The 27002-nt window shown below is 46.7% G+C and overlaps 1 protein-coding gene across 12 annotated transcripts in view; it reads left to right on the top strand.

Annotated features, from left to right (window-relative positions):
• Positions 1 to 27002, top strand: part of NAV2 (neuron navigator 2) — a 398333-nt gene that overhangs the window by 240572 nt on the left and 130759 nt on the right. For all 12 annotated transcript variants that reach the window (XR_009009169.1, XM_057552146.1, XM_057552147.1 and 9 more), the window contains one exon: positions 1065 to 1454. Coding sequence is in view for 11 of the 12 variants with exons in the window: in XM_057552146.1 (XP_057408129.1) it covers positions 1065 to 1454 (390 nt within the window). In the remaining variant the exon portion in view is untranslated. The remainder of the gene's footprint in view (positions 1 to 1064; positions 1455 to 27002) is intronic.

Below are 27002 nucleotides of genomic sequence, written 5' to 3'. Positions count from 1 at the left end.
GTGTCCTAGGATGAATAGGCACACAGCTACCTTTATGCCCCAGTGTTATCAGTCCAGAGTTTTCTACTTCCTTTCCTGGGTTGGAAGAAGATTCCAGTAGTTAAGATTGTTTATTTAAAGTAATTGTTAGGGGGTATCTTGTACCATGTTTTAGGGGAAAAGTCTGTGCTGGGCTTTTCAGAATGTCACGTAGATGTGCAGCTTTGTCTTCATTTTTAACAACAGAGCTACACTGGGTGGTATGTTGGTATCTTATTTCTTTTTAACTTACTTATTTTATTTTTGGCTGCATTGGGTCTTTGCTGCTGTGCTCAGGCCTTCTCTAGTTGCAGAGAGAGGGGGCTACTCTTCGTTGCGGTGCACAGGCTTCTCATCGCGGTGGCTTCTCTTGTTGCAGAGCACGGGCTCTAAGCACGTGGGCTTCAGTAGTTGTGGCTCGCGGGCTCTAGAGCGCAGGCTCAGTAGTTGTGGCGCACAGGCTTAGTTGCTTCGCGGCGTGTGGGATCTTCCCGGACCAGGGCTTGAACCCTTGTCCCCTGCATTGGCAGATGGATTCTTAACCACTGTGCCACCAGGGAAGCCCAATACCTTATTTTTTTTTTATTTTTAGAAATTTCATGTAATGTCTGAAACATTTATATCAACATATTTCCATACAAATAACCCAATGAAAGTTTAGTATTAGTTGTTTTGTTTGTTTGTTTTTTTATACTGCAGGTTCTTATTAGTCATCAATTTTATACACATCAGTGTATATATGTCAGTCCCAATCGCCCAATTCAGCACACCACCATCCCCACCCCACCGCAGTTTTCCCCCCTTGGTGTCCACATGTCTGTTCTCTACATATGTGTCTCAACTTCTGCCCTGCAAACCAGCTCATCTGTACCATTTTTCTAGGTTCCACATACATGTGTTAATATACACCAATACCTTATTTTTTGATCCTCTTTTGTATATGGGAAATATTTCATAATTCTAAAAAAAAAAATGAAAGAGAATATAAACTGCAAAGGCTACTAGGCATATTGGGGTCTAACCCAAGGCCGGTTTTATGTTTTTAGCACATTGGAAACCACGTTTGACACCAATGTCACCACGGAGATCAGCGGGCGCAGTATCCTCAGCTTGACGGGCAGGCCCACTCCCCTGTCCTGGAGGCTCGGCCAGTCCAGCCCTCGGCTGCAGGCGGGAGACGCCCCCTCGATGGGCAACGGGTACCCGCCCCGAGCCAACGCCAGCCGCTTCATCAACACCGAGTCGGGCCGCTACATGTACTCTGCCCCCCTGCGGAGGCAGCTGGCCTCCAGGGGCAGCAGCGTCTGCCACGGGGACGTCTCAGACAAGGCAGGAGATGAGATGGACTTGGAGAGCATCAGCATGGACGCCCCCGGCTACATGAGCGACGGGGACGTTCTGAGCAAGAACGTGCGGGCGGACGACATCACGAGCGGGTGAGTACCCGGGCCGCCTCTCTTTTCACGGAGCAGGGGAGGCATGGCCCCTGCCTTCTCTTCTGCAGGGCTTATTGAAGTTCTCTGGGGGAGAGCAAACTGCCTTCCTCACGTCCTGTTCATTTTGAAGGCTGTGTGCCCTGGAGGGGAGCCTTCTGGGCCAAGAGACGTAAGACTTGGGCCGCAGTCCGGGCTTGGCAGTAACTCGCTGGGCAATTCCAGCCAGGCTCCACCGGCAGCCAGAGTGACACTTGACAACAAACCATATTGTGTCAGTCCTTTAAACCAAACCTTATGCTTAGGATAGAATCCAGACTCGTGAGCCTGGCCTACCTGACCTACAGGATCTGGCCCTTACCTGCCTCTTAGAACTCATTGTCTTGCACTCCCCTTGCATCTGCCGTTGCAGCTGGTAATTCTGTCCCTCAGTCTCATCAAGCTCTTTCCTGCCTCAGGGCCTTTGCACTGTTTCTCTGCCTCGGTTCTATTGCCCAGATCTATTCCCCTGGTTCCTTCTGGCTGCTCGGCTGGCATCTCTTTGGAGGGGCCCTCCTTGACCCTTCAACTTGAAGTCCTTTATGTGACCTGCCCCAGGCCTAGTTTCCGTCACTGTGTCTTATGCTCATTTGGAAGCTTATTGCTGTTTAAAATTATCCTGAGGATGGGTTTATATTTTATCGTTTCCCCGCCCGTTCCTGCTTACAACAACAAGCGCCATCATGCAGGGACATTGTCTGGCTTGCTCACCACTGAATCCCCAGTGCCTTGTACATGTAGGAGCTTATAAACGTTGCTGAATTGGTGAGCACATGGCTCGATGGATGAAGGAGCAAACCCAACTCCCTGTAACATGCGAAGTTGAGGCGAGTGACGAGATGATGTCTGAGCCGGGCCGTGACCACGTGCGGCCCGAGGCTTGGCTTCTTGTTTTTGCCACACTTCCAGATCACTGTGGAAGCTGAACAAGCATCCATTTGCTCCACTTCCTGTGAGTTCTTCATCTGTTAACCCGGCTTGCCCAGAAGTCCTTCAAGACCTTCTCCCCCTCTAACATTCTAATAGATAAAATTACAGATAATAAAAATTAGGCATGATGATCATGCCACTCATTTTCCTGAATGTAATGATCAAGAACCCCATGGGTGAGTCAATGTTTTCATAATTTTAACAATAGCTCATTATCCTACTATGTGCCAAGCACTGTGCTAGGCGCTTTATATATATATTTTCTTCTTCTATCCTCACAGCAGTCCTTTGAGATAGGTGATATCATAATCCCCATCTTCTGGAGGAGTAAACTGAGGCTCAGGAAGGTTAAATAACTTGCCCAAGTAGTTAAGAAGCAGAGCCCAGGGCTAGTTCCTTAACCACCGTACTGCCCCATCTTGCCCAGCATTTTATTGCTGTGTTGAAATAGCACAGCTACTTGAGTTTATTTCAAAATTGATTTACTTTTGCTTAGTTCTACCTGTCTTACTAGAAGTGTTCTTTCATTTAATTCGAAGCTTAGAGATAGAGCTGCTTTGGCTTTTTGCCTGTTACTTTTAGAACCATCCCATAGTGAAATCTTCAAAGACGGGAGCCACCAAACCCTTACGGTGTAACATGTTTCTGCTATTATCCAAATGGCTGGGAAAGTTAATGGCCTGATAAATCAAATGATCCAGTTAACGTAGAGCATGATTTTGTGTCTCTAGTTTTACATGAACATGAAAACAGTAACACATACCTGTTACTAAAATTACATGTAATTTAATCTTTTATTACTCTTTAGAAGACCGTTGCTATTCAGCATGGCCTCAAGGTTATCATTGTCACTTCCCACTGTGATATACTACCAAAATACTTCGGGATTATTTTGAGATTTTTATATTTTTTAAGAAAGTTTATTCTCTTGTCAGGTCAGTCTTTTAATAAATGAAGATGTGTTTATTTTTATGTACTACTGACAGTTTCCACAAGGTGGAGACATTGAAACACCGTAAACTGAACCTTAGTGATGTTACAGTGAGACATTCCTAGTTTCTTCAGCTATTCAAACCAAAGCCTTTACCCCTGCTAAAAGGCACAGATGTTTACATTTTACTTCCTGCTTTGGGAAGCTTACATTTTTAGCAAGTGAGATAGTGCTTAGAGCAAGTGTAGATAAAAGTGCGGAAATGTAAGCAAACACCCAATTACTGAAATTGGAGAACTCTGGTCTATTTCCAACTCCCCCCAGCCCCACCAATTCCTTTTAATGTAGAAATTTACCTACACAATGAGGAGAGGCAGCCCAGATGGCATTGAGCTCCTAGTTGTGACATTCTAGAGTGCTAGTTAAGCATGACTCCACACTGGAAATGCACGCGAGTTTCTGCTTTGAGGCCAAGTTGTAGGTTTGCCTGTATGTGCAGAGTTCAGGGCACGCCGTTTAATGTCCTTTGTACTCAATTCTTTTTCCTTTTATAAACATGACAAGGTTGTAGATATTGAATGACTGGTCATTTAGTCTGTACTTCAGAATCTGCCCAATATAAGTCATATTGCTGAGGCAGTTGGTGTAGTGGAAAGAAAACAGACAGATACCAGACAAGCTTGAATCCCGCTCTGCCACTCGCAAGCTCTGTAACATTAAGCACGTCATTTAACTTCCCAAAGCCTCAAAGCACTACAATTAATTTGGTTTTTAACCTTCTACAATTAGATTTCTCTTTGAGGTTGCATCTAATTAATGGCAAGTATATGATAAAGACACACAGTTTTCAGACAGGATTTAGATGTCTTATCAACCTCAAAGGTCCCGGCACTTGGAAACAATGAAATGATTACAGTTTTCATCCAAATGTTTGTTTGGCTTAGTGGAAACAGCCTCGATGTATGAGTAATATATAAATCAGTATTGAGGCTCTTTGAGGAAAGTTCTCGTAAAAGTTTACAGCAAGTTTAGTTAGCAAGGCTGAGGTGGAAGTAAATTCTAGTTTCTGAAAACGTATGGCCTTTGTTTTTAAAATGACACTGGACCTCAGCTTGGTAGAACAGCTGTTTTTTGATGTCTCCAGCTCATTGTCTCCCCTGGATATGATTGCACGTGCACCTGTGTGTATCATTCAGTTCTCCCTAAGGTAGGGCTGAAGTTACTTGATTTCCTTGGAGTTTAGCTAAGGAACTAATGGCACATGCCTTTGGTCTGTGTGTGTGTGTATTTATTAAACCCTTCTATTGCATTTAGTATGTGCCAGGCGTGTCTAAGTACTGTGCAAGCAATCGTCTGACCTCACCACTTCATTTTATTAGATTGATAAATTGGGCTTCGGCTGTGGTTAGTGGAAAAGGAATTAAAGAAACAGACGAAGATGTCTCTTACCAAGTTTTGATCTGTGAAGCCAATCCATCTACTCATCTAAAAATTCAGGGTACCATATGGTATAGAGTGAAATTAAAGGGACAGACTTAGTGTCCATATGTTCAGAAAGATTTTTTTTTTCTTTTCAAAGGAGTCACTGAGTTGTATAATGTTCCAAAGTATGAATATACCTCCCTTCCTGGAAAAAAGAATGACCCGTTTAAATTTAACATCAGAAGTTTCTCCGAGAGCCTTTGATGGCTTCCCATTGCCTGTGGGAATAGATCTCAACTTCTTAACTGAACAAGGGAGGCTGTTTACGGTCTTCCCCTCAGCTGCCCTCCCACCTCCACCCTGTTCACATCCCTCCTCACATTCCCCCCCCCCCCCCCCCCCCCCCCCCCCCGCTCCCCAGTGCCCTAGGCTACATGCCATTTGTTACCAAAGGCTGTTTCCTACATTTGCAAAGCTTTGTGCCACAGGACCTGCCTCTTTCTCCCTGGAATTTCTTTCCCCTCAAGCTTATCTGACTGATCCAAAAAAACAAAAAACAAAAAAAACCAAACAAGCAAACAAAAAAACACCTCCTCTGTGATGCCTTCCTGGACACCCCCAGTCAGTTAGCTCTGTCTGGTGTGTTTCTGGTGGTCTTGGTTCACACCCAACCTTATGTGTGAACCTTTCGCTTAGCATGGGAAGTGTTTGAGAGGGAACTGGATGGTATTGAGGAAAGGATATGGTTTTAAGAGGCAAGCAGATTTGAGATTTAATCTTGGCTCTGCCAAATGAACTGGAACAAGTTTTTAACATTTGGGAATTAGAGAGAACTTGAAAATCACCCGGCAGAGTCTGGGATGCACAAGAAACATCATGCACAATGTGTGCATGTGCGTGTGTGTGTGTGTGTGTGTGTGTGTGCGCCTTTCCTCCACCAAACATGGAGCTCCCAGAAGGCAGATAGTGCCCATTATTTGTCTAAACTGAAACTAGCACAAGTAGGAATTTAATAAATATTTTGTGAATGGTCTATCCTTCATGCCCACCCTCACAGGACCCTGGGCTTGTATAACTTGCTACCACCAGCTGTGAAAGTCAGTGATTCTATTTACAGAACACTTGGAGAAAATCAATTTAGCCTCTGGTCTTTTTTTTGGTGTGATGCATAGCCCCATCTAGTGGCCAATATAGGGTGTGATGCTGTGGTTTTGATTGCTTTTGACTCAGAGTCAAAGTCTTATATTGGTTTAAGACTCAGGGCTGGTGTTATTCAAGGCTGAGAGAATGGAGATTGTAGCAGTTGGATCGTCTTTCAAATGTGGCCTGACCAGAAGTCTAGTGCAAGAGAGAACATGGGGTTGTGAGCAAGCTGGTCTTCAGAGTTGGCTTTCTGATGGCTAAATTCTTCCCTGTTAGGTGTCAGGGATTACTCAACAGATACCACATGTGCCTGCTGGGAGACTTCATCCCTCAGAAGGTGAGGAACCCATCCCTGCCGAATTACTTGTAGCTCCATAAATATGTCATGGCATGTCTTAGCTCAGGCTGCTATAACAAAATACCGTAGACTGGGTGGCTTAAACAACAGACATTTATTTCTCATGGTTTTGGAGGCGGAAAGTCCATGATCAAGGTACCATGGGTTCTGGTGAGAGCCCCCTTTGCTGGCTTGCTGTGTCCTCCCAATGCAGAGAGAAGCAGGTCTGGAGTGTCTTCCTCTTCTTCTAAGGGTACTAATCCCATTATGCGGCCGCACCCTGTGACTCATCAAACCCAGTTACCTCCCAGAGGCCCCACCTCCTAATACCATCACATCGGTGGCTGGGGGTTCACCATAGGAATTGGCAGGGGTGAGAGAAGCACAAACATTTAACCATAACGGAGTGTTCCAGGCTTCCGTGTATCATTTGCATGTACAGCACCCTGTGTTGCCTTTCCCATCATTGCCTGCCAGGTCACCTCCTTGAGTAAGCCTTCCCCGATCCTATCCAAACAGAGGTGGTGATTCTTTCTTCTGGGCTCTCATGGTACTTGACGTATTTGTAATAGCACCGATAGCACTGCATCGGAGTTATTACAAATATATATGCGTGTATAAAAGCAAACACAGCGTCCATACACAACGTTTTTTTAGATTGTTTCAGTGCATTATTTATGAGGAGGGGACAGAGCCCGTACCTGTCACCAGCTCTTAAAGGTCAAAGTCAAGTCTGTCTTAGATGCTCCCCTATCTTCATCGGCTAGCGCAGTGCCTGTTCCATAGTAAGTGGCCAATAAATATTCGTTGACTGAATGCTGCAGCTGACTTTCAGCGAAGCAAGACCAGTCACATGCCTCTGAATGAAGATGTGCCTCAAACTGAGGCCCCTTGAGCTTGATGCCCCGCCCACGTGACCTTCCTTTCCTCGGCCCCGTCCTGTACACCAATTATTGCAGACCTGTGACTCCCTCTAGCCCAGTGAGCTGGACATCGGCAGTGCAGGAAAAAGAGACAGAGGACCAGGGCCACACACCATGGGAGTGGTGGGTGGAGGTAGAGGTGCCCTGGTTCTCTCTCCTTTCCTCCAGTGACCATCATGGGACAAATGAGGGAAGCGTTTCTCAAGTCAGCGCAGAACACAGCAGGCGCACCGTGAGTCCACAAGGCGGTAGTGATAGCGCGAAAGGCTCTTTCTTATCTGGTGAACGTTTCTCATGGTCTTTCCAGGCCAGACCTGAAGTAACCTTGACAGGCTGTTGTTCCTGGCAAACTGATAGGAGAGGAAGCCAAAATACTCCCTTTGGCCAAAATGCAGCCTGGAGCCAAGATAAATGATTTTAGGCAAGGCTGTCCTGAAAGGCACAGAGTCATGGCGGGGTCCAGCCGGGTGTGGCGGGCACCTCTGGGATTTGAAAAAGGTGAGCTCTTGTTTCTCCAGCTTGATCCCCCTGAAATGATCTTGGCTTGTGAGGCTCTTGGAAGGCTTGGGAATTCCCGGTTTCCTGTCAGCCACTGGGCGGGTCTCAGCGATGTTCGGAAGGTGGAACCATCATGGAAAGGTAGAGACTCAGCTCTCTAGGGAGACAGATCTTTAGGGCCTTGGGCAAACCACTTGCCCCTAATGCACTGCATTCCTCTTACACACACACACACACACACACACACACACACACACACGTTAAAAAAATACGGTGGTGCTCCAGCATGAAGCCACAGGTCCAGGGTAGCCCAGTAGTTTGGTGGTGGGGCTGGACCAGGTCCCAGTTTATCAGCCTTTCCATTCCTCTCTGCTTCCCTTGGTGTTTCCTCGCTTCCCCTGGTGATTCATACACGTCTTAGCGGGGTGTGAATTCACAGAAACTAGAAATACTTCACCCTGTCTCATATTTTCCTTGGTGTTAAATATCGCAGGCAAACCCCATGACCTCCGTTTCCCTCGGCAGCTCTCTGGGTGGAGTGAGCGAGCACAGGGAGTCGGGCAGGGGGCAGGATTCACTTCCCCAAGCGTCGCTGAACAGGTGCCAGCTTCCCCCCGCACGGCCGTGATGTCATCTGACACGGGCGGTCCGGCTGATTGATGGCTCTGGTTACCAGTATCAGTTGTCCCCAGTGGCTGGGACAGCGTCACTTGCACATGTCTTCTTCCCATCTTCTTCCCCGCATCGCAGACTCCCTTGATTTACTGTGTGTGGGAAATCGCTCAGCCCTTATCGGCCGCTGGGCAGGCGGTTTTATCAGAGGAGAAAGAACGATTGAGCTGACGGCATGCTGGAAGCGGAGAAATTCTCCAGCCTTCCCAAGCCTGCTTGCGCCACTCACTGTTGGTGAGTTAGATTGAACAGGCAGAGAGCAGGATTCAAAAAAGATTTCCCGGAGAACAACCCCCCAGAGAAATGAAGCGTGGTCCAACTGTGACATGGGCAGCCCAGACCGTTACTCGTAATAGCAAATGTTGGCTTAGTAATTCGTGGGGAAGAGAGAAAAGAAGGGGGCGTCTTGTCTTCTCAGGAAACGGGGCTTAAGCCCTGACTTCTTGGGAGTTTTCCTAGCTTGCTTCGAGATTGGAATCTCTTCCAACTCCACCCCACCCACAGCATCTTCAGGGAAAGAAGGGGAGAAGGGAACAAAAGTGAGTGCTTTGGGAGAAGAAGACCATGCCTCAGGCCCTTCTGAAGTAGCCCCTGCAGGGTCTGCTCACCACCTGCTCGCCCATCCTCAGTGACATCCTCCAACGCACAGGCTCTCCTGGAGGTGGAGACTGGAAACCCTTCCTTTGGCCTGCCTTCTCGGGAGGCTCCAGGCAAAAGGCAGTAAAATTCCATTTAAAAAGTGTTTACTGAGTTTGTTGTGTACTGGAGACTGTGCTAAAGGCAGTAAGACCAAAGGAAATTAACAAGCCCCAAGGGCCCGAGGTCCTGACAGCATGAGGACGCTCACAGAACGGGGAGGAAATAGGTCAGGGTAAGAGCGGGGAGCTCCAGAGACGGTAGGAAGCAGTGCCTTCTGTGGGGACGATGAGGGGGAGATAAAGGGCCTACTGTGAGGTGGGGGCATGGGAAGTCCAATCTGGCTGCCCTGCCCTGGGCTGTGTGTCCTGGAGCACGTTCCCTGTGCCCATCTCAGAGCTGCTGTGTGGCGTCCGTGAGCTCACGCCTGTGAACCTGGCCCCGAGCCTGGCTGCATGGACAGAGCACTCAGCACTACCACCGTATCCACCGCCGGCAGCAGCTACAGCATCTTCAGGACCTGTGAGCTGGGCCTTGGAGGATAAACAAGAGGCCTAGGTCAAGAGCAAGGGCATGAAGACATACAGGTGTGTGGCGTATAGTTTTATAAGAATGGTGCCTGGGCTGGGTTGGATGGAGATTCAAGACGGGAGGGCGGGGAGCTCAGGTCAGAAGCTCTCAGAGTCCAGGGAGGGGTGACACCGCTCCGGGTAAAGCCGAGGCCCTGGGAACGGGCACGTGGAGTTAGAGAGACTCCTTACATGAAACTCCGCCTGACCCGAGGCCCGTTGGACAAGGGGCACGGAGGCACCGGCGAGGCAAGGCCGGCTCCCGGGCTCCGGCCTATGCCGATACTGGCTGGGAATAGTTGACGTCTGTCCTCAGCACCCTCTTGGCACCACCCACGGCCCTTAGATGGTCTCAGGCCTCCGGGCCACCCCCGGACCAGGGCTGGCTGGTGGTTCCAGCAGAGTACGTGGCAGCCTCTGGAGTGTCATCCCCAGGGCTTTAGGCAAACCCCAGTCCCACAGCCTCCCGATTGTTGCCCTGCAGAAGCACCGGGCCCAGTAGGGGACGCTGCCCTGCGCTCAACACCTAATTCTAACCCAAGGCAGGTGGTGATAAATTTTCCCATTGAGAGGCAAAATGTGGGCTGAGGGCATCGGTCTGACCATAGCGCAGACCCCTGAGGGTGCCTTTTCTGTTCTCACTTTCTTCTTCTGGGAAGCAGGCTTCCCTCATCTGCAAATGAGAATAATAATGCCTGGAGTTGCAGTGACTGATTGAACGAGGTGACATATGCACAGTGCTGCTGGACCCTTCCAAGCCCTCCTCATAATAATGGTGCTGCTGCCAGGGTTAAATGGGATACGATGTACACATAATGCCTCGTTCAGAGCCTGGTGCCGGTAGAAGTACTCACTATATGTCCTTCCCTTCTACCCTTGCTCGTTCCCAAACCCTAGTGAGACATCTCCTTATAGTGAGTGGGGTTTGAAATGAGGCTGTAACTGACATTCAAGTGGGAAATAAGAATCCCCCTAAACGCTGCAGCCTGCATCCACTGTGCTGGGGTAGAGCAACCTGCCGCCGTGAATCATGTTTAGCAAGGCTCTCCTTCCTCTGCTTCGCACCATCCAGACCATCTGCTGTCTTGTCAGAACAGACTTCCTGCCCTTCACAGGGCTCTTCATTGGTAAGCATCATCAACAGAACACACAGCCGCTTTGGCCTTCCTCAGATCAGCCCCAGGTGTTCAACCAAGGGAAATTCTGCCTTGGGTCCATTAATCCACGCTGCAGAGAGACTCTGCATTCTAATTACTGAAAATCAACAAATATTTAGCAAGTGTCTTCTCCATCCCAGGCTTTGCTCTGGGGTATCTGACTGACAAGATTTGTTCTCAGGCTGACCATTTGGTACCCCTTCTTTTGGGATCTCACTTTTGATCATTATAGGTCCTCATCAGGAGGGACGGTGAGCTCACATTTACCAAAGGGTGCTTACATATCCAGGAAAGACATATTCCAACTCTGTAGCTCTCGATGGGTGACGGGGAATAGGGGCTAACATGTATCACACACCTTCTGTGTGCCAGGTACCTTACATAACCCTTAAACTTTATAGGATATTTTTATTTTACTGATAAGAAAAATGAAGACCCAAGAGGGTAATTGTTTACTTCATTGTTTTTTAAGCCCATGGAGGAGAAAAAAAAGATGGCTGCTATTCTGCTATGTCTTTCCCTTTGTGTGCAGGAATTTCAGTGTGATCTTGGTGCCTTTGTTGCTTTGCTCTAGTTGGGTATTTTCTGCTTCCTTCAGGACACCCTCTCTCATAGAGTCTGTGGGCTCCTCTTTCACTACTTCGTGCTTTGCAAATGTACCTTGAATGGAGAGAACTATGTCACAGGTAGACCTGAAGGTCCTCTATTTTTCCTATTAAGCCTTTGCATAGCTCTCATCTAGAAAACCCAGTCATATTTATCTTTATCTTAAGCATATAGATCACTGAAAATACCCTTTCCAGCTCTTTTTCAAGGGCCAGCAGCTACAGAGTGGCTCAACAGATTTATGATAGCGAGGTTGGAGGATACCAAGTTCGAGTTGAGGTGAAGATGAAAAGAAACATTTGGATGAGGTTGGGAGTATTTTGGCCCTGAGACAGTAAGCCCATGTTGAAAGACTCAAAAAATAATAATAATAATAATAATAATAGACCATATGTGCCTGTACTCAGATCAAGATAAGAAATTTAAGTTTTGTTGGCAACTCATGATCCTCTCATCATGCTGCTCTGGAGACGTGGTATGATGGAGGAAACTTTAGACTCGTGGTCAGAAGACCTGACTTCATATTCCTTGCTTGCCAGCTGTGTGACCTTGGCAAATTTGCTTCCTTTTCTGAGCGTGTTTCCCACCTGTTCAGTGGTAGCCTGCCTCTTAGGTGTTTAGTGAGAAAGAAAGGAGATAGTGTTTCTAAAGTGTTTGGCACATATAGAATGGTTGTTCCTTTTGGGCTTTTTGGAATTATGCATCTATTTGCCTTTCTACTCTTTTATCCTACTTAGAACATTATTATGATAATGTAATGCTATTTCTTATTCTTGGGCACAATAGCTAGATATCTGCTAACTGGGTCAGAGTCCATCTGTGTATTAGGGTTCTCCAGAGGAAGATTTGATGTTGCATCTCAAGTCCAAACACAGCCTGGAGGCCGAATTTCCTCTTCCCTGGGAACATCTGTCTTTTTTCTCTTTTGGCCTTCAGCTGATTAGATGCGGCCCACCCATAATCTGGAGAATAATCTGCTTTACTCAAAGTTTACTGACTTAAATGTCAATTGCCTCTAAAAAGTACCTTCACAGCAGTATCTAGGCTAATGTTTGCCCAAGTGTCTAGGTCTCACAGCCTAGCCAAGTTGACACATAAAATTAACCATTAGTCTGCCAGCAGACCTTGTTGTATGATCAGTAGAAATGAGTCATCCGGGCCAGGAGGCAGCTTACCTGTGGTCTAGAGACAAAGAACAACACAGCTTGTAGAAACATCTGTGAGGGCTCAAGGCTAGTGCAACCCCCCCCACCCCGATATGACAACAAATCATGAGTCTGTGCATGCCTTGGAAAATCATCAAATCCCTTCCAGAATCCCCAGGTCCTAATAAGAAATCTCCCAAGAAATGGAGGTTTTAACCTTTCCTCTTAATCTTGAAATAACTACAGAGTTAAACAGACACCCTGGCATGGATACCTCTGGAGGGCTGATGATTTTTGAGACCCCAAATTGAAATAAGAGTCAGAGTCTAAGGAGAGGCCCACGACTGTCTCCAGGATCTTCCAGCTATAAATCAAGCCCACATTCACCTCTTGATCTTGGGACAAGAGGGAGATGGGGTTTGTGGTTCTCTCTGCTGCATCGTTGAAGTCCATGTCCCAGTTCCCAGAGCTTTGCGCTTGTAATCACCCGGTCATCTGTCTTGAAATGAGAAATCTCACATACTTGAGCAGTGAAGTTTAAAGGGTGAAGTCAGCTCAAGTTGTTAGAAACATGGGACAGAATAAATGTGGTGTTGGCTCTGCTGAGACGGGAAAAGACCACAGAGAAGTCAACCAACAGCGCCTGCTAGCGCGTGTCTTTTTGCCTGTCCTGCAGTAGCGGTGCTGTAATTCACAACAGCTAAGCTGCTTTGGGGTCTCTGTCATGTGCTGGTCAATCTGTTGAGCTCGTGACATGCATTGTCTCACTTACTGTTTACATCAGTTCTTTGAGATAAAAGCTGTTTTTCGTCCTTTTTTATGATTGAGGAGACCAAGCTCAGAGAGGTTAAGTTACTTGAATAGGTCACACAGGTGGTAATGTTACCGAGTCCAGGCTTGTACTGCTCATGACATGACAGGCCAGTAAATTGAGAGATGAGTTGTTGGGGCAAGGAATAGTGACTCTGTTTGGAAAGCCAGCAGATGGAAAAGATGGTGGACTAGTGTCGCAAAGAACCATCTCACCCAAATTAGAATTCAGGCTTCGTTTATACTAAAAGGGAGGGAGTGTGGTTGGTCCTTGCAAACTTCTTGGTGTCAGAATCCTTTGTTCTTGCAGCTGCCCACGTAGGTCAGGTCACGATGTTCCTGTAAACCTCCAATAAGACAACTCTTATGCTCTGTTCTGCAACTTTTTATCTCTATGTGAGTGGAAAAGTGTTATACCTTTAAAGGTCAGAGCCTTGAGAACTATCCTGTATACTTCAGGTTATAGGCAACATTCTTAACTTGTAGCAAAAACAGTAGAACACAAAGTAAAAGAAACAGATCCAATATGGAGTCTGATTTGTTCTTCCCTATTACAGTAACAGCTGGAACCAAATGTTTAACTGGGCTGGAATCAGAGCCTGTGCTCCAAGAACTCTGTAGTATGGCTTCTCCCTGTAGCTCTGATTATATGGAAGGCACAACCAAAAGGGAGGAGTGGGCATCTGTGGATATTGGAAACCCTGGGTCTCCCCTATGCCATATTAGGGAGCATTAGAACTATAAAGAGAGATGGAGGGTGGTGTTTGAAGGGTAAGACTTGGAGGGCTGAGTTGCATAGGAACTTTGAGAAATACTTGGCCAATGCTTGTGCAAGGACCAAGGAGGCTGGCTGGGGAGTGGGCAAAAGCAGATACTTTTATTTGCCTCAAAAGCATTATTTCATGTTTCATTTCAATTAAATATCACAGGTCTTGGCTGTAGCTTTAGAAACACTTGCATCAACATTCTCCACGTGCTGGTGTGCAGAATGTGAGCCGGGGCAAAACTGGTGCTGTGTGTTTTGGAAACAAAAACCAATGAGATGGTCAGAGTCAGGAAGGTTCAGAGCTGGAGACCCCCTTGCAAGGTGATTTCTTGAAGCATCTCACCGCAGCCTACCTTCTTGTTGTAAAATCTCATGAAAGTGGACATTTCCATCACCGGTGGTTTCCAGCCTTTGTTGATGTGATACTGAATTTCTCCAAGGAAATTCTAGTCGTGTCGCCTCCCACCCACTGCGAACCCAAACAAAACACACAATTACAAGCTCAGCGCCACCTGGAGACCCCAGAACCATGCACGGCAAGTTAGAGCTTTATTAAGCGAGTGACTTTTGCCTTATGCTGGGGGAGTTGTTAATTAAAACCACTCACCCGTTAAGTTGGGAGAGAGGGAGGGAGACAGAAATTGAGGACAGCTAACAGACCGGTTTCCCTCCCGCCTTTGCAGGTTGGCATAGCTATTTTAGATGTGGACACAGACTTTACGCTTGAATAAACCATGCTCCAGAGGTGTGTGCAAGGTTTCCTGGGAACAGCTTTCATTCAGTGCCCTGCAGCCAGGCCTCCTGCATACAAAGAACCTGCCAGCCTCTGACCAAGTATGCATAACAGTTAATAATAAGGATCATGGTGGTAATAATAACAACTACCTGTTATTGTTTCCTGAGCAATATTAAACGCCTGGCACTGTGTCCAGCCCTTTATATACCTTATTTCTTGTCAGCCTTGCCGTAATGTGTGGTCGTCTGCTCATTCTCCTGACAAGGATGCGGGGGCTTGGAGGGCATCAGTATCTTGCCCAAGGTCGCAGAGCCTGGTGAGTTAGGGAGCCGGGACTCAAATGCAGATACCTGACTGCAAAGCAGAAGTGCAACCACTGTGTTGGGTTTTTTACTGAAAATGCTGTAAGTTGTGTAAACATGTTAAAAATCTAACTCCTCTTCTCCCCTTCAAATCTATTTCTCCTCCTGTATTTCCACATCCATTTCTCGTGCACAGCCCAGAAGGAATCTCAGACTCTTCTGTTCCCTTGTTCCTAGAAGGCCAGTCACCCAGGCTGATGGATTCCGTCTCTTCACTTTCTGCTGCCGTGGTTCCCTCTAGTGTTAACGCTCACGCTTCTCCTCCAGATGATTTGCATTCGTCCCTTCCTTGCTTTCTTTGCCTCTGATCTCGTCCATCCAACAAATCTATCCTACACTTGGGTGAGAAAACTCTAGAGTATAACTCTGATTACGGTATCACTTGCTTATAATTTCTCAGTGGCTCCACCTCGCCTGCTGGGTAAACTCTGTGTTTGAGTTTCTGTGGCTGTGTAACACATGACTTTAAAATCTGGCTGCTTGAAACCAGCATTTGGTGTTGCTCACAGGTCTCTGCCTCAGGAATTGGGACAAGGTACAGTGGAGATGGCTTGTCTCTGCTCTACCAAGTCTGGGGCCTCAGCAGGGAGGCCCCCAGGGCTGGAGCTGGTTTGATAGCAGGGGTACACGTCACCCCACAGCTTGTTCGCTCACACGCCTGACACTTGGGCTGGGATGACTTGAAGGTTAGCATGCCCGTACCTCTCCATGTGGCTTGGCTTCCTCACAACACGGAGGTCTCAGAGCCCCAGGGGCAAGGGATACAGTGAGCAAAGCAAAGTTTTCCTTTTTCTCATCTACCTTGGAAGTCACAGAGTGTCACTTTCACTGGACCACATTGGCCAAAGCAGATTCAAAGAGGGAGCATAGATCCCACCTCTCAGTGGGCAGATCACCTTGAAGAAGACCACGTGGGATGGAGACGTTGCTGAGTCCTCTTCGGAAAGTTACAGTCTGCCACATCCGACCCCCTGCATTGTCCAGCATGATGACACACAAGGCCCTCCGTGGTCCCACACTGGAGTGTAGGTTTCGTGGAGACACAGCTCGTCTTCCTTACTGACCACGAATCTCCTGTGCCCCACAGTACATGGCACAGAAGAGACCCTCCTTTCCATTGGGGAGCTAATGAGTGACCTGCTTGCCCAGCCTCGTTTCTTGTCATCTCCACCATCCCCTCACTGCCCAGCCCTCCCCCACGCACCCTGGTCCCGCCACTCTGGACCACTGACATTTTCCTTGATGTACATACCACACTCTTAGACCTCTGTGCCTTTTGCACGTGGCTGCTCTCTCTGTCCATAAATCCCTCCCCCCTCCATTCCCATCCACCTGCCACAGTCCTTTAAGAATCTGCTGAAGCTGGGAAGCCTTCCCTGGCAATGCCAGCAGACATCGCCTTCCTCCTCTGTGTCCCAAACACCTGGTAATACCTCCCAGATGGCTCCTCTCAGTTCCTTTTGCTTTGTCTGTTTGTATAACTGTCTATCCCTTAGACTAAGGTATCCTTGAGCAGAGGGATTGTGTCTTTTTGCGCCTGCGTTTCTAACATCTTCTACCAGACCTGCTGTATGTGTTTAGTGACATGTTTGGAATGAAGGGAGAGGGAAAGAGGGTAATTATAATAGTGGTGCCACTGGCGCAGATGCTACTGCTGGTGCTGGTAATAACGGCAGCCAGTGATGGTGGAGTACTTTTAACATGGCAGGCACTTTTCAAGTATTGTATCATTGAATTCTTAGGGAAATCCTAGGAGGCCTGTAACGCTGTTATTATCCCCATTTTATAGATGTGGAAACTGGGGATAAAAGAGGCCACTTGTCCAAGGTCATCCAGCTACTAAGGGGTGCAGCCAGTTTCAGGAATCTTGAGGGCTCAGCAATTGAGATCCAAGCACCTTCCCTTTTGGTGCTGCCACCTGCTGGGTTTTAGGTTCTGAGACCCAAAGATGCTTCTTGGTTTTAGAGAGCTCTATAAATCCTAACCTTCAACTGATGAGTAGGATAATAATGTGGGAGGTGAAAGAGTATCTGCTGGTTAGACAACGTCTGTTTTGTTCTTGGTGCCAGGTTTGAAGGGGTTCAGAACTAAGCAAAGGTTTGTTTAGGGAAGTGTGACGAGGAAGGAAAAAGGGTTCAAAATGTAATAGAAATATTTGTAGAAACTAGTTCTGCTTGGCGTGGACAATACTTAGAAAAGCAGTAGGTTCCAGAGGACCAAACTCAAATTGTGGGTGGCAGTTAGACTTTCATTTTTCATTTCCTAAACACCAAGGTTACTGTTAATCAGTGTAATGTAAAACATGCTAAAAATCAGACCTAGTCAAAGTGGGCTGGGCTCTTTTTTAAGGACTTAAGCGTCCTATTCCTGAGAGTAATCAAGCAGAATCTGGACACCTGTGTCCACATGTTGTAGAAGGGATTCTTGTATGAGGTGAGAAGCTGAGAGAGAAGACCTGTAAAAGTGTAAGATTCAGGGGGTCCAGTTCCCATAGGAATGACTGAGGTCCTGATAAGGATGGAGCGGAGCTGGGCGTCGTGTTCAGGAGAAGGTCTCTTTGACAAGACTGGTTTCCACAGGTCATGCCAGCCTGCGGGTGGTAGCAGGGCACCAAAGCTGTTCCTTCGAAAAATGTTCTCACCCATGCCCCCTTCAAATAAACACAAAAATCAGACCCACCTCTTTCCCCTGCTGCAGGTTCTGGTCTGGCAGATGTCAGAGTAGCTGTTGAGAATCACAGTCAGCTCAGGGGCTGCACACCTGCCGAGATGTTCCTGAAAGTTACACTTGTTAGGTTGTATGGTGAAAATGATAGGTTTTTAAAAATTGAAAGATAGTTGATTTACAATGTTGTGTTAGTTTCAGGTATACAGCACAGTGATTCGGTTATATATATAACTGAATATATCTATTTTATATATAGTAGTGTAAATCCCAAGCACCTAATTTATCCCCCCCCCCTTCCCTTTTGGTAACTGTAAGTTTGCTTCCTATATCTGTGGGTCTATTTTTGTTTTGTAAATAAGTTCATTTGTATCTTTTTTTTTTTTTAGATTCTATATATAAGCGATATCATATAACATTTGTCCTTCTCTGTATGGCTTATTTCACTTATTATGATAATCTCTAGGTCCATCCATGTCACTGCAAATGGCATTATTTCGTTCTTTTTTATGACTGAGTACTATTCTATTGTATATATGTACCACATCTTCTTTATCCATTCATCTGTTGATGGACATTCAGGTTGTTTCCATGTCTTGGCTATTGTAAATAGTGCTGTTATGAACACTGGGGTGCATATATCTTTTCAAATTAGAGTTTTCTCTGGATACATGCCCAGGAATGGGATTGCTGGATTTTTTAAAGTGTAAAATGTTACAGTATTGAATAAGCCCGCTCTCACTATGCAGGGTCGAGGGGATTTGGCTTTGCCCCTGCCCTGTTTGAATGACTCCTTCCGTTGATCTGTCTCCCATTCTTGTGAAAGTGGGAACGTTTGAACCAGTGGAAGCGTGAGAAATTCAGGGACCCTGTTCCTTTGTACAGCACCAGCCAGCTGTTGTGACTGCAGCTCCTACTGCGCTGATAGCAGGTAACTTGAGTATCCTGTAGACAGCCAGCTTTTGCTTGATTGCTGCTCTGGAGGTCACCGGCCGGGGTTCTGGCTCCCTCCCAGCCCGCCCTTCCCACCAGTGCTCCAGCTGCCGTGGGGGTGCCCCTGCCGCTCCCGACGTTCGCCGCCTGGGCCGCTCCGTCTGTCCCCAGGCTGGCTGGTTTGCCTGGACGCTTGGCTGCTGGTGTCTCCTGCCCAAGTTACCTCCCGAGCTCCAGCAGCCGCCCTGCTGTGGGGAGACACACCTGTCCTTCTTGCAAACATGCCTGTGGCACTGTCCAGGCCCATACCTGTTGAAATTCTACAGGGAAAGTTTTTGCCTTTCCAACTGAACTCCCTGCTCTACTGGTTTCACTTTTTACTCCTTTGTAGAACATCACAGACAATGGGGAATTCAGCCCGGGGGCAACATGCCTGCCTTCAGCTCAGGTTCATGAGCCACTGAGAGTGGCATTGACCTTGTTCCCTACACGGGGTACTCTGCTCATGCCATGCTGTCCCTTGAATGGAACCTATGACCCCTCCCTCTAAGACTTTTCTCACTAGCTGCCCCTGCCTGGGGGACCCCCATCTTCCTAGAAGTCTTCCTTGAATCCTTTAGCTAACATAGCCTCTATTAATATATTTGACTTTTCTCTAAGTAGATGCAAGGATGTTTCACTTCTTTGTATTCCCCAAATGTTTAACACATATATCATACATTAAAGCAACTTAATTCTAGGTTATTATTTATTCTTTCATTTAGTCTACCAAGAACATTTGTTAGGTACCGATCTCAAGAATTCTAGGCAGAATCTAGGGACTGGGAGTAGTGAAGCAAAAATACAAGCTCGAAAATAATAATTATAATAATCATAATTATAATAATACTGGTCATACATTTGTTGAAGTTGTTGGGTGAGAGGCTGGAAGACAAGGAGATAAATAGGTAAACAGTTAAAACAAAAAGGAAAAAAAAGGAACTAAACTTTATCATAAAAGCTTTATTGAACACAATAAATTTATTGAACACAAAAATATATTAAAATGAAAACACATCAGTGGCTACTTTCTAGTTGTGTTTCCTTGGGTAAATCACTTAAACTCTCTGAGTGTCAGTTCTACATCTGAGAAATCATCAGACCAAGTAATCTTCGGAACCTCCCCCCACCCCCCGATCTAATATTCTGTAGTTCCGTAAGACTGTGTATTATTGGTGTTTTTCTTAAATGGTTAACTTTTTTTTTTTTTTATAAATTTATTTATTTATTTTAGTTTTGGCTGCGTTGGGTCTTCGTTGCTGCGCGCGGGCTTTCTCTAGTTGTGGCGAGCGGGGGCTACTCTTCGTTGCCATGCATGGGCTTCTCATTGCGATGGCTTCTCTTGTTGTGGAGCATGGGCTCTGGGCGCACAGGCTTCAGTAGCTGTGGCTCACAGGCTCAGTAGTGTGGCTTGCGGGCTCTAGAGCACAGGCTCAGTAGCTGTGGCTCGTGGGCTTGGTAGTTGTAACTCGCGGGCTCTAGAGTGCAGGCTCAGTAGTTGTGGCGCACAGGCTTAGTTGCTCCACGGCATGTGGGATCCACCCGGACCAGGACTCGAACCCATGTCCCCTGCATTGGCAGGCGGATTCTTAACCACTGCGCCACCAGGGAAGTCCCTGTTGGTGTTTTTCTTAATGCCTGGTTGCATTTAAGGTGAGGTTTTAGAGGTACAACCTTTTCAGGCTGGTGTCCTAAGTGGGAGGTGGGGGAGATGATCTTAAAAGACATCCAGTATCTCAGCACTAAGATGCTAGAGGAGGCAGAGTATGGTGAGTGAGGCCACCGCACTTCAGTGTGCAGATGAGCAAGGTGGGTTTTTTTTAATTCTTTTCCATGATGGTTTATCACAGGATATTGATTATAGTTCCCTGTGCTATACAGTAGGACCCTGTTGTTTATCCATCCTATATATAATAGCTTGCGTCTGCTAAGCCCAAACTACCAAGCCATTCCTCCCCCACCCCCACTCCTCCTTGGCAACCACAAGTCTGTTCTGTATGCCTGTGAGTCTGTTTCTGTTTCGTAGATAATTTTGTTTGTGTCATATTTCAGATTCCACACACAGATGATATCATATGGTATTTGTCTTTCTCTTTCCGACTTTCTTCACTCAGTATGATAATCTCTAGGTCCATCTGTGTTGCTGCAAGTGGCATTATTTCGTTTCTTTTTATGGCTGAGTAGTATTCCATTGTATATATGTACCACATCTTCTTTACCCATTCATCTGTCAGTGGACATTTAGGTTGCTTCCATGTCTTGGCTATGGTAAACAGTGCTGCTGTGAACATAAGGGTGCATGTATCTTTTCGAATTATGGTTTTCTCCAGATAGATGCCCAAGAGTGGGATTGCTGGACCCTATGGCAACTCAAGCACGGTGTTTTAATCATTGAGGAGCACATCATTTGTTTTTTGGAGTTTGTACCATGTTGGACCCCACAGGCACTTCTTGGAGTAGGACAGACGTTTACCAGCCTTAGTAGGAAAGGGCATTTTTCTGTGGCTCACATGGGAGGGACCCAGGCATTATCTGGGGATTGCCAAGATGGAGGCTGGGCTGATTTTTCTTTTTTCCAGTGGCCCTTGGTTTGTGCAGGAAGCCTTTTCAATGTAGAATTTTGTTTTGTTTTTAAGATTTTAAGAACTTCAGCATGCCCTATTTTACCAGGATTATACAGTGCAGCTTTTTTGGGGGAAGAGGTGGGACCCCAAAGAGGCAGCTGTGAGATCTGCCTGTCGTGGCTCAGGGCGGGGAGGGGCCCTGTCACCACTCTCAGCCAGTCTTGTTCCTTCCATGTGCATATATCCTGAGACACTTCTGTGACTGTATGACACATGTTTAGATGGCCTCACTTAATATGGAGGCCTGGTGCTTACGTAGTTCAAAATCTGAACTCTCCAGGAGGAAAATGGCTGGTTCCCATCCTCACAGAACTTTAACTCAGTGTTTTTCAGACTTAAAAAAAAAAAGCAAAAACTCTCATATACCTTAATGTGAAGACATCACACTCTGAATTGGGGGGAGGGGGGATGTGAGAGTAAGAATAAGTGTGTCTTTAGAGAATTACCGTCTCTTCAGTAGTTCCACGCGAACCAAAATTCTGTCAAACTTTATAGAATACCTTATAAAAAACATTGGGCCTTTTTAGTTGTTTGTTTAAAGTGGTAAATTTATAACATCAAATATGCTTTTCCAAACTCCTGCCCCACCCCAGCGATGGGCCCACTGCCCTGGAGAACTGGTGTTCTGGCTGCTTGGGTGTTGTTTCTGAAGGTGACCCAGTGCTCACGGACAAATGGAAAAGCACACAGGGTCAGGCATCCTATGTTGTCAGCTGTTGTGTCTACTGGGCTTGCCGGATTTAGTGGCAGGTAATTCGAGTATCCTTGTGGTCACCCAATTTTGGCTTAATCCCTGTGCTTGAAAGCCAGAGGCCTATATACGTATTTCTTTGTGTTGGAAATACATTTATCGAATTCCATTTAGAATGAGTGCCCAGAATAATGATTTTCTTAATGAAAATGTTACCTAGTAGAAATTTAGCATCTAAGACCACACAGTGACTCCACTGTACATTTTAGATCCTTTGTATTGGTACACGTATGTCTGTGTGAACTGTCTAATTTCCTTGCCCCAACCCAAGGCTGCCTGGCAAACACCTTCTCATCCTTCAAGATGCCACTTGAGGGTTTCTTCCTCTAAGAAGCCTTTTCTGGCCCTTCTCCCTGCTCTGGCCCTTGCTGAGCCCCGTGCAAACATTGACATGTCTGTTTCCCTCACCCAGACACTAAGCCTCTCAAGGTCAAGGACTGGATCTGATTCTTGTATCCCCAGCACCCAGGTCAGTGCCTGCCTGGCAGCAGGGGCTGCATAAATGTTTACTGAACAAATGACACCACCTCAAAATGTGGACCATGTCTAGGGCAGCAGCCTGCATAGGGCTCTAGTGCGGTGCTTCCTGTAGCCTCCCAGCTGCTTCCAGAAATCTTTGCTGAGGTTGGGTGATGTCCCAAGGCCTGCTTTATGTCTCAGAAGGGGTTGCCCCCCAGTTACGTTAGTCACCTTCGTCCTCCGCCTGTTCTCAGTACCCCTGGGCATTTCTTTGAGCCACAGTCTAGATAAGACAAAGTGAAATGTACATAAACCTAAACTCAAGTGCCAGCTGGCTTCTCCCCAGTTTGGAAGTGACTCTGGTTATTACCTAGGGGTGTCTACATGGAACCAAAAGGGAAAGAGACTCTGGATGTCTGATTCCCACCGCTGGGAGCTCTAGTCATCTTGGAAAGGAAACACACAATCCTGAACGCCAGCACAAATTCCACCGACTCAAGGTGAAAAGTGAACTTGTGTCGTGGAGAACTTTAGGGGTCGGGGAGTCATGTCAGAAATCACGGGAATGATAAGGTGTAGCAGCAACCAGAAGATTGGCAAGCGTGTCCCAGTGCATGAGAAGTGCCTGGGAGGATGGATTCTTTTGAAACAGAAGATTATTTCAGGGTAAGGGCATCTAATTATGACACCCCGGCTGAGCCCCCCACCGATGACCCCCAGTACTCTGTATTCAGCATACCTGGCACTGCTCACTTATGTCCCTTCCCAGTCTGGGCTTCCACAGTTGGACTGTTCTGGGGCCTGTAGACCTGAAAGTCCACGCGCAAGAGTTAACTGATATTTTAGAAGAAACTTAGAGTTCTAACAACTCTTATCAGGCCGTGATCTGAGACGGAGGGGCCATTAGGAATCAGGGATCGGGTACTCTTAACATGCGTGTTGCCTCCTTAATATACAGGGCCAAGACTAGTTATTATAAGGATTTGAAAGTTAAGTTACTGTTACACTATAGTCACATTATGGTGACTTTTTAACTAACTCTTAGGGAAACTGAGGTCAGTCTAGCTCACAGTTCCTCCATCCAGTTCTCAAGACTTAAGCCAGCATTTCTGACAGCTTGATCCTGACTGCAAGAAAATTATTTAACCAAAAAAAAAAAAAAAAAAAAGGAAAGAAAGAAAAAGAAAATTACATGTCTGTTAAAAATACATACAGGTTTGCGGGAAGGGATGAACAGGGGAGGACAGGACATTTTTAGGGCAATAAAACGTTAGCTGTGTGATACTGTGACAGTGGGTACATATCATTATGCATTTGTCAAAACCCATAGAGCTATACAGCACAGTGAACTGTAACATAAGCTATGGACTTTGGTTAATAGTGTAGCAATACTATTGATAATAATGTTAGTTATTAGTATCAAATAATTATTAGTATCAAATAATAATGTATCAATATTAGTTTATCAGTTTTTCTTTTTGGCTGTGTTGGGTCTTCGTTTCTGTGCGAGGGCTTTCTCTAGTTGCGGCAGGCAGGGGCCACTCTTCATCGCGGTGCGCGGGCCTCTCACTATCGCGGCCTCTCTTGTTGCGGAGCATAGGCTCCAGACGCACAGGCTCACTAGTTGTGGCTCACGGGCCCAGCTGCTCCGCGGCATGTGGGATCTTCCCAGACCAGGGCTCGAACCCGTGTCCCCTGCATTGGCAGGCGGATTCTCAACCACTGCACCACCAGGGAAGCCCAGTTTATCAGTTTTAACAAATGTATCACACTGATGCAAGATGTTAATAGGGGAAACTGGTGGTAGGGGAGAAGGAGTTTAATGGAACTCTACTTTCCTCTGTGCAGTTTTTCTATAAACCTCAAAATGCTTTTAAAAAAAAGGTCTATTTAAAAACGCAGGTTTGGGCCCCACTAATGGCATTCTGCATCTGTGAAGCTGGGGCCTTGGAGTCTGCATTTTTCTTGGTTCCCCAGATGATTCGGGTGTATTCTAAGGTTTGAGAATTCCTGGATATCAGTCAGTCTCCTTTCACCATCTGTTTCATTCCAAGAAAGAGCTTAAAGGGGCTTTGTCTAGAGAACCGTCTCCTGTGTGCTAGAATGTGTTTCATCTTTCAGTAGGTGGACAAAAAGCTTCCTGCTCGTGCTAGAAATACTTGCTGCAATCCCACACTGACAGTTGAACCACAATAAAGAGAATTCAAGCCAGACCAAATTCCAGACATGGGGACTGTCAAATTTCCAAAGCGTGCAGCCTTTCTTCAGGAGGGTACCCTGCCAACACCCATTTTAAACAAGCATAGTTATGGGTTGTAATGAAAAATTTATATGTGTGTATTTATTTAAATAGGGGTCATAAATAGGGATAAATTGTTATAATCCCTGGCTCTCTATGTGACTGTGTATTTTATTAGTACAGTTATGGATTTTTTAAAATGTATGTATAGCATTGATATATGTATAGATCCGTAGGCAAGCTAAATCGAAATGCTCTGGTAATCAATGCTAGATGGAATTTTGTTAAACTTGTAAAAATCCACATTACATTTTGCAAAAGATGCAAGAACCATAGCAGCATGTTTCATCACCATGCAGGAATTTTCCCGCTAGTTCAGTCTCTCCTCTGCTAGGAGTTTGGTGGAGACAAACCCAAACCCACAGCAGTGGTGAGATTGAGTCTGTGTGCTAGAAGCCAGGGTGACTTGCGAGTTACAGCGATGCCATGTGCCAGTGCGAAGTCCGTTTACAGCAAAGACAAGCAAACACCTTGCTCTGCGGAAACTGTATATGTCGAAGGGACCAACTCAGCCAGGATCCACTTCTACCCTAACTCCGCAGAGGGGCCACTGACACAGGGCCTGGGCGGTGGGGGTGGGGGGGTCCTGTGACCTGACTTGAACTGGATACACGTTTTATTCATACGAGAGATGGGTTTTATGGCTTTCACGGGTTTCTCTGAGGGGTCCACAACTTAAGAAGATTTAGGAATTTCTGCTTTAGACGGTGGTCTCTAAACTGCTTTTGGTTGCGTCAGAAAGAGCTTGCTCCTCCATTAGATGCTGTATTTGTTTTTTAGCCATACATGTGCTTTGTGACTGAAACACTGTGCATGCTATAATACCTGCATACACGCAGGATTTACAAGGGACGTGATAAGAACTAAATATAAACAGAAGCATTTTAGTTTTCGCCCCTGTGGGTCATCTTATGCTCCCCACTACAGAGACCACTGCCTGAGGTCACTGCTTTCCATTCTTTAATGCACATTAGAACGACGTGGGGACCGTGTTGAACTGCAGGGTCTGATTCAGGAGGTCTGGGACGCCGCAGCTCCAATAAGCTGCCAGCTGGTGCTGAAACTACTGGTTCAGCGGCAGGTAGAGGAAGAGGCAGGTGTTGGGTTTTGTGGCGAGACCCCTGCAGTGTGCCTTGCGTTCTCTTCCAGCAGCTTTGCAGCACCTAGCTTGCGGAAATAAAGTCTGTGGTACCACTTTCACCCAGTGAGGCTTAATGGGGCCCCCTGGGACCCTTTGACTCCTCCTTTCCTCAGGGCTCCCTTTTCCTGCTGTTACCTCTGTCTCCGTGGCCTGCTGGAGCTGAGCTCTTGCCTGACTTGCTTAGCAACGTCTTTGCACTGCTCCCCAGAGAGGCGTGCTCCGGTGACTAGGTAGCCAGAGTAGGCTCCAAACCTGCTGAGCCTGGCTCGCTTCTGCAGGCTTGCCTTCCTGCTACACCAGGGTCAGAGCATTGAGCCAAGGTTTCCCCAGTCGTCTGACTCACTTCACAGCCAGGACTGACTCGGTGAGATGGAAATGAGATGCAGATGAGCCACGGACGGAGCTGGTGCCCCTTGAGCTGTGGATGCTCCCGGTTGGTGGCTCCTGGCCATTGAGGGAACTTGCCTGCAGTGAAAGTGACATCTATTTGCCATAGGCCTGTTCTGTGCTCTGAGCCCAGGTGGCTCATGGTATGGCCTCGGGTGGCTACTCCAGGATTCAGCGAAATAAGGGCAGATTTTGCTGGAAAGGAAAATTGAACTCTCATAGCCTCCTAAAAAGAGCAAGATACCAGCTCGGGGTTGTCCTGAAGAGCCAGCTGTCCTAGAGCACAGTGGGAAGCGGTGCTGATCGCTGCCCCAACCCTGCGCCGAGCAGGAAGGTAGGAAACTGGTCCTGTAGGGGCACGTCCCCCTCTCCCTCTGCCAGCAGAGTTATTGGAGGAGTTCCCCAAAAGACATGAACACCAAAGAGATGTTTCTTGATTATTTGTGTTGTCTAGTCTGGATTATTTATACCTGAAGTCCTATTATTGCAGGCAAACCTAATGAAGAAAGACATTGGAAACTTAGACTTGCTCTCTGAAGGCCACTGTAAGTTTCATTTCATTGTGTGTCAGT

This window comes from Balaenoptera acutorostrata, chromosome 9 (genome assembly GCF_949987535.1).
Source record: "Balaenoptera acutorostrata chromosome 9, mBalAcu1.1, whole genome shotgun sequence".
NCBI classification, from domain to species: domain Eukaryota; kingdom Metazoa; phylum Chordata; class Mammalia; order Artiodactyla; family Balaenopteridae; genus Balaenoptera; species Balaenoptera acutorostrata.
Note: the sequence above shows the minus strand (reverse complement) of the source record. Positions and strands in the feature narration are given on the sequence as shown.